The sequence below is a fragment of the Anopheles coustani genome, chromosome 2 (genome assembly GCF_943734705.1).
Source record: "Anopheles coustani chromosome 2, idAnoCousDA_361_x.2, whole genome shotgun sequence".
In the NCBI taxonomy this organism is placed as follows: Eukaryota; Metazoa; Arthropoda; class Insecta; order Diptera; family Culicidae; genus Anopheles; species Anopheles coustani.
The window spans coordinates 15,816,431-15,824,560 of NC_071289.1; the positions used below are offsets into that span (position 1 = coordinate 15,816,431).

Sequence of the window (8,130 nt, forward strand, 5' to 3'; positions counted from 1 at the left end):
TTGTTTGAAAAGATCCTGCCGGTTTACAAACTTTAATGTTTTCCATTCCACTCCGCTTAACTATAATTAAGTTTCCACCCGAACTTCGGCTGAGGTGCGTTTTATCACATTTATCGCCGGCTGCTCACGGTCGTTACCGATGAACCGCACACCACACAGTGCTATCGACCCCGTAATGGGTGGCGGCTGGTAGCGTCTGTGGCTTATCGACATTCAAAAACATTCGTTCAGCCGATATCCCCACTTACTTGAGGGGTACTTACCATAATCGGCAGGTTAAGAAGAAACAAAGGGAGGGCTAAATAGGAAATTACGACGAGGTGTGTTTTCTTCCCACTTATCTACGGGTTAGATGCCAAAACACGCGTCGGGGGTTGACATTGGGGGCTCCATTATCGCCAGCTTGGCGCGACCATTATCGCCAACGGTTCTTAACTGCGCGATGAGCCACGATTTTTTGACTGGTCATATTAAAATTGTTTTTTTTTATTTTTACAAAATACTGAAGATCTGCATTTCGCAATGGCATGGTGTTAACTCTTATAGGATTAGAAGACTGAAATTAAGTTGAGTTGAAAAGTTATCATAGCTTTTTCTTGTGCTACATAAGGTAGAAACTCCGTAGTTGAACATTCGAATTGAATAAATCATCAATTGAGCAAACAAGCTCTTTAGAGGTTTAGGTTCAGTTCTTTTGTAACTGTCTCCTTAAAAAAAAACTTCATACAAAAGTATATTCAATACGATACTATATGTTGGTATATTAACAACAAAAACACGTTTATGTATGACATTATTTATGTGAGACTAAAATTAAAAGTGCTATTTTATGTAGAAGTAACTAAAACTCAACAGTTCAACAGAGAAAGGTTGATTTTGGCGCGCAATCTTCGCCCCATGGAGCATGTGTGTGTGTCTGTGTGCTCGCAAATACTCCATTCATAACCGCGCAGTTCATATCAGCATCACGCGGTTCATTTCTTCACTTCGGAATGGATCGCGTTCGTTCGTTCGTTCGTTCGTGCCGACAGTCAGGTCGTTTGTTGAGGAGACGGACGTGGATGTTCGGTCTCGCAACACACACAGGACCTCGCAGTCGTAAGCTTCATCTCGGCGCGTTCGGTTCGCTCAAACGGGCACCAGTTTCCCATCCACGCTATCGTCCTCCGAAAAACCAGCCTGGTGACGTCAGTGGTGCTGGTGTTGCTTGTTGATTCGTGGTGCTCAACACGGCACGGACCAGACGCAGACCAGGCGAAACGTGTGCTTTCTTCGGCGCCCCCACCACCCCCAATCGAGCGCACGCGATTCCGGTTCCGGTTGAGTGGAGCGCAACGAGCCATGCCCTCCATTCCGCCACCGCCGATCCGCGACCTGGAGGGGTTGCTTGCGCCCGTCCTGCCCGCCGGCACGCGGGTGCTCGGCTACGAGGCGGAGTTTCTAACCGCACCCGGAGACAACTACGGCAGCACCATGCTGGCCATCGCCGTGCGCACGGCCCCGGAGGTAAAGGCGGAGCGGGGTGACTGAGGGTGCACTAAAATCGGTTCGTGACATCAGTGACATCTGGGTTTTTGCGGAGGCACGCAACGACCCTAACGGTGGACGTAAATTGATTAGGTGAAAGGGTGGCCTCGAATGGAGGCGCCTGGTGCCTCGTGCGATTGGGATGATGAGATGGAAGTAACGAGTGCCAATTAATCACGGCCAGGAATGATCGAAACACGACAGGCCATCGTGGTGCGGTTAAGCCCCCGGCATTAGATTCAAGGTGTCAGGACTCGGGGCCGGGATGTTGGGAGCTTGAACGGTTGCAATTTAAAGTGTTAGCTTCGTGCTCTTCCCTGTGCCTCTTGCTTTTAAAACGACACATTAATTAGTCACCTCCGAGCTTCTCCATCTCAAACAAAGCGTGTTTCCTTGCTGGGTGAAATAAATCGTACTGGAAGCACTTAACTGGTTCTCCTGCGAACGTTTCCCTTCCATTTTCCGCGTGATCCACGTCGTCGGTGAGGTTTTGAACGTACGTTGAACGTAGAGTGAAATTGAGGAGAAAATTGATAATTAAATTGAGCAATTTTGTGGGGCATCTTCGGTACCAGGGAACTACACCGATATTTCAACACCTCATATTACCAATGAGAAACCCTTTATTTTTGTTCTACAAACCGACTTGAAGTCGACAAGTAATCAACTCAAACGTAGGTCAATGTGGCATTGGGGCATCTGGTGGTACGTGTTGGAAAACCCACGTTCATTCCTCTCATATGTTCCATCGGTTTTTGCTCATAAATTGTAAATTAAATCCTGAAGGTAACCCCTCTCTCTCTCTCACTCTATGGTGTCCATACGCGGATGCTTCACCTATCCTTAGTCGGGTGTCGGGTGTGTCGAAGATAAATGGCATCTACTCTCGTTACCGCCCTGCTCGGGAAGGGGCACGGGACACGGGACACCGAAGAAGGTTGTATTCTTTTATTCGCCTACTTTTAGCTGGAGATCATGCTGTTTCCGGAGCTAATACTGTATGTTTCCTGGTGATGTGTCTCATTTTTCAAAAAACCATTTAATCCTCCAAAAAGAAAAAAACCTGATTTAACAAAGACCTCGAACAAGAGTAAATCCATGTTGCCGGCAAGAAAGGAAAGTAAAAAAAAAACTACCTGCTAGAGATTGTTCAATTTGTCATAAAATCGCACCATCGGAAATGATGCCACAGTTTCATCGATCCTTATTTTATTGAACCAGTATGCCACCCGGTTCGGTTTATGTCCTTTGCTGCGAATGGATGGCACTCCAGCGCAGGAAAAAGGTTGACAGATTGAATTGAATTTACTCGTTTTGTTGCTTTCGCTCCAGTGAAGATGGCGGGCAGTGTTTTTTTTTGTTTTCTTCTACGGGCGCTAGAAATCGTCCGCAGCAAAGCGATTCGTCTTCGCCACACATCAATGAACCGGAAATGGAAGTCCACATCCGTCCGCCACGGGTATGATTCCGGGGAACGCCAAAGCGGTTTGACTGAACTTTGGCGGCATTCAACAGGTCGATGCTGATTGATGCCTTGATGGATTATAGCGAACCGCAGTTGTCGACAGATAAGGGAGGATTTAATCCAATTTTCAACTAATGTGCGCACATGATGCTATCCAGAGTTTAGTCGGTAGTGGTTGAACAGGAATTCTATTTTAGAATCAAATTAGTCTACATTTAGGTAGATTAATGTAGAGAAAATAGAAGAAAAAAAATATCTTACACAGTTGGATCTATATCAGCAAACTCAAAGTATGGCAGGCAAAGTACATTCCTATAATTGATAATTAAATTTTAGTTAGATTGGAAATATAATGTTTGAAAGTAAATCTTGGAGATACATCTTTAAAAAAGTCATGTTTCTATGGTTAGTATTTTGCACCTCAAACAAAGATTAAGACAATACCTTATCAACAAACTTCTTAAAGATACGCCATTCCTACTTTTTATGAAGTGTGTTAGAAGAATATCAAAGATCCTACGTAAGGGAGAACGTAAGCAAGAATTTAAAAGTTTATAGCTGTGTCCAGAATTGGAATCGATCACCAAGGGCAACCAATTATTTTTCCTCAACATCGAGTCGTTTCAATGAATGCGTTCTCTGCGCTAGATCGGGAACATCTGTTTTTGTTCGTTAGTTTGATCTTTAAACCGCCGAAACAGGAAGATTCCGAACGGAATACATAATCCCCGCTCAAAAATGTACACAACGCGCATGTTCAGTTCAAGTTGTTTGGGTTCAGAAACCGTCTGCCGTTGCCGTTTGTGGTAATGCACAAACGACGCACAACTAAATCGATGTCTGCCAAATCCACCCACATGGTGGCAGGTGGAAAGGCGCGAACAGACGACGAGTTTCTTCTACCAACAAGACCGCCACTTTTGCCTTACCATCTTTCCGCCACCGAATGCCGACCGAGAAACGGGAAGCGTAACAGGTGGATCGAAGAAAATGATTTATCGGCCTTTCTTATCTTGCAGTGCATCTGCCAAAAGCAAAAGGTTTATTGTGTTTGGTTTGTGTGTGTGTGTGCGTGTTCTGTGGAAAGTTTTTTCCGGTAGAAAAATAAACCAACAGATAGAGTCAGAGAGTGCGAAGTAGAGAGATAAGGAAAAGCTGACTGTTCTGAGAAAAAAAATAAGAAAGAAAGCAAGATGACAGTCTTGTTAGTTGTCAGGTGTGTTATGCTGGGCTGGTTTTTTTGTTCCTCTTTCTTGATGGTTGACTATCGTAGCTTTTCTCGGCAAGAGTTGTTTTCAAGAGTTTTCCACCCGATCGCCCGGAGCAAGAACGCGACGAATTAGTGGAATCGTAACAATGCCGGTGACGGGGAAAAAAGAAAACTTTCCCGATTTAATGACAGCAATGATGGAACGAAGGAAACGTGCTAATGGTTCGGAAAACATCTGTTGAATGCTTGGCATTTCCGCATGTTTTTGTACGTAGTGTTTGTTTATTTTTTCTTTCAGGGCGTTTTCGTTTTCTTCGGTGGTTCAGGAATCGACTAGTTTTTGTCCGCTTTATTTTAATGATGCCATTAGAAGCATAATTAATGTGTTTGTAACGAAGAAAACATGATGCAATAATAACAACCGCTTACAGGGAAACCGTTTTGGTGTTGAATATTTTCTAATTGCCATTTTGTACGAAACTAGCTGTAAACAGCTGCTGGCGGTCGAATTATTCGGATAATGAAAAGAGGAACAGTTGTCCAACGAAATGGCAAAGAAAATTGGACGATTTTGTATACTTGAAATTGTTTATTTTATTTCTATTTAATGTCATATTTACTGTTGTGAAGAATGACGCGTACTCAAACTTGTCGATGAATATTTCAGCGCAGTCAATTAAATATCCTGTGAGCAAAGAGGTTTTTGGAAACAGTTCGAATTTCTCACCAGCGTTTATTAGCACTTCACGCTGTTCGACAGAATTGGTTTTCCACTTTAATGCGACGAGAGGATGGATGTTTGCAATGCGTTTCCCATTAGCACAGCATTCTGTTTTATTTTATTTTTCCTGCGAAACGACAACGGAAGTGTCGAAACAGTGCTGTTTCGTGATGTTTTCGCTTTTCTCAGCGGTCGACTTCAATTCCATCCATCGCAGCATGCGATGGTTGTTGGGCTAGGAAAAATCGACCGGAAGGCAGAAAATAAAACATAAGGATCACTCCAAAAGGCGCGTGGAAAAAAAAGCGAAACAACCAAATCACTCTTGAAAGGACGAACTTTTCCTATCGCCTAAGTGTCTCGGGATAGGGATGATTGAGTACGAAAGCGGGAAAACAGGTCACTTGAAGTGACCCGACAAATTACAGATTTTCGCAGACTCGGACGCGCCGCCTATTGGTTGTAGAAGGCGCAGGCAACGCCTGCTTCATTTGCTCTCTTCAGTGTTTCGCCTTGTGCAATGATTTATTGATGGTTGTTTTCGGTTCTTTTACTGTCGGTTTCTTTGGGTTTTTGAAGGTCCGTAAAAGGAAGGAATGGTTATGCTTTCGCTGTGATGCCAAATTCCTGGAATTGCCCTATTTTTAGCACTGTGGTGTGATTCCAAGAACGGCAACAGAAAAGACTCCGTGGCATTTTTTATGGTTAAGAGTGCCGGAAAGCGCTTTAAAGCAGTCGTTTAATAAGAGAGGGTTTAAACTTACCAACGATTTTGGGCGCTGTTTAGAATATAAAACTTCTCATGATGGGCTATAAATATGTACCTAGGTGACTCAATATCTTGAACGTACAAAAAATTTTAGAATTTTGTTTGATTTGTGTCCATTTTCCCATCCAAAATCGTTTTTTTTGCTGACCCGCATCGGAAAAGGACGCTGAACGGAAGGATCGTGAGCAAACAGACGTGGTCGGGGAAAATGGCGAACAGGACGACGGGTTGCTCCATCTGGTGGCGAAGATGCGGCCGAGCAGTGAGGAGTTTCTTGAAATTTTCCAAATCGACACCACCTTCGTGAAGGAGGCGGCCGTCTATCTGAAGATCGTGCCGACGCTGCTGGCACTCCAGCGTGAGCAGGGCTTCGACGGCGAGGGCGAGCTGATCGACGTGTTCTGCCGGTGCTACAACGCGCGGGTGTCGCTCGACCCGGCGGTGGAGAAGGTGGATGAGGACGGTGTAATGCTGTTCGAGAACCTGAAGCGAGCCGGCTACGTGACGGCGGACCGTCGCCAAGGTTTCGACCGGCAACTGGCCCGCTTCGTGCTACAGGTAGGACGGTGCTGACAAGGGGATTCTCCTTAACATCTTTCTTTTGAAGCTGCTTTAGATTATCTTCAGTTCTTAGTCAAACGTGATTTTCGGTTGGAATATCAAATGTTGAAGAAGGTGTACCTTAAGATTGCTAGGTTCATAGTTAAAATGATTTTAACATTTATTATTATTTATATTTGTTAGATGCTCGTGTTTGAAACTTAACATCAAGATGTGTAGATGAAATCACAAATATCAAAGACAGATTATTTACAGAAAATGTTCTTTTGTACTTTTTTTCCTAAGTTTAAACTTTAAATGCAAAGAACCCTTGCTCATATCGTAATCTGTTTTGTTTTGCCCCAATTATGATCGCCTCAATTATCTTAAACTTTATATTTTTCCTCTATATTCGTTCATCTGCTTTGCGTATTTCTTGCAAACACGTGTTTGAGAAAAACGTGCCCCCATCTTCATGACACTATGGCTATCAAAAGTCAAAATCGTATTATACTCGTTATAATGGTCATTTGTCATGATTTATCAACTTTTGTTTGTTTGTAGAAATTGGCTCTCTTCCACGCCATTCCGATCGCACTGCGCTACCTAAAGCCGGAATTGTTTGAGGCGGGCATACACAAGTATCTGGTGAAAATCGACATCGACGCGGGGCTGAGCGAGGCGACACTGCGCCAGATGATGGATGTGTTCTGGCAGGATATTATACGGACCGGTGTGGAACCGGAGCTAGTCGAACGAGCCCGGGCCAGGATTGCCGAGTGCCACCAGCGGCAGGCAAAGCTTATCTCGGACCAGCTGACCGTCTACTGCACGATGCTACACAACGATTTGTGGGTTAATAATATGATGATCAAATATGGTAAGTTGTCTACACTTTGGTTTCAATGGGTGGGTTCCGTAAACATTATTTTCTTCTTCAGATTCTGCCACCGGTAAGCCGAACAGTCTGAAGTTTGTCGACTTCCAGCTCATCCAGATGGATTCCCTCGTACGGGACGTCATCTTCTTCGTCATCACGAGCGTCAACGATGCGGAACTGGAGTCGCAGCTGGATGGCTACTTCGAACACTACTTTCAGCATCTCGCCAGCAATATGAAACGCCTACAGTTTCCCAAGCTAGAGGAGTTTACGCTGGAGAGGTGAGCCTTGGTGCCTCATGTCGACCCGAAACGGAGGGCAATTAATTATGGCTGCATGGCAGTGACATTATGGTTAACCGCGGTTTATTCCCCTCCTTCCTACAGTTTCCGGGAGGAAATCGACCGTGTGGCGCCGTACGAGCTGTACCACATCGTGTCGATGCTGCGGGTCGTGCTGGCTCGCAAGGAGTCGATACCGGACCAGAGCGAGCAGGATGCGGCCCTGTTCTTCAATGACAATCTGGTGGAGGAAGACTACTACCGGCGGCTGGAGGTGACACTTCGAATCTACGAGCGCAGGGGTTGGATATAGGAGGGTTTAGGGATGAGATACCGCGGGGCACTGGGACAGCTCAATTAAACGTAAACATGGTCTCAATAGAGGATTTGATGTAAATATTATTAAGTAGCTGCGGTGCAAATGGGAACGAATGGCCCACAATGTGCCCTATTATTCACGCGAGTCGTAATCATAGAGATGTTGGATGTGAAATATAATCGAAGACGTTGTTCTTAATGGCATACATGTGAGCAGTTATTTACTTTTTGCATTCGAAAATTGGCAATATATGTATTTATGGTTTCTAGTTAAAATTAATATTTTTCCCGTTTTCAAATTTCACTTCATCACTGTTTATTAATATTATTTAATCTTGTTTCGTTTTGGCCCCTTTATGTTTTATGGATGGCAACTTCAAGTTGGTAGTTGCACGAAACAGGGAACATTGTGAATCGAT

The 8,130-nt window shown here is 44.4% G+C and overlaps 1 protein-coding gene across 1 annotated transcript; it reads left to right on the plus strand.

Moving 5' to 3' along the window:
* Window positions 1-1,341: 1,341 nt before the first annotated feature.
* On the plus strand, window positions 1,342-7,905 carry LOC131266748 (uncharacterized). Its single transcript, XM_058269371.1, has 5 exons — window positions 1,342-1,506; window positions 5,855-6,250; window positions 6,797-7,112; window positions 7,174-7,393; window positions 7,499-7,905. The coding sequence occupies exons 1-5, from the start codon at window positions 1,342-1,344 to the stop codon at window positions 7,704-7,706; spliced, it is 1,305 nt and encodes a 434-aa protein (XP_058125354.1). The 3' UTR covers window positions 7,707-7,905.
* The last annotated feature ends 225 nt before the right edge of the window (window positions 7,906-8,130 follow it).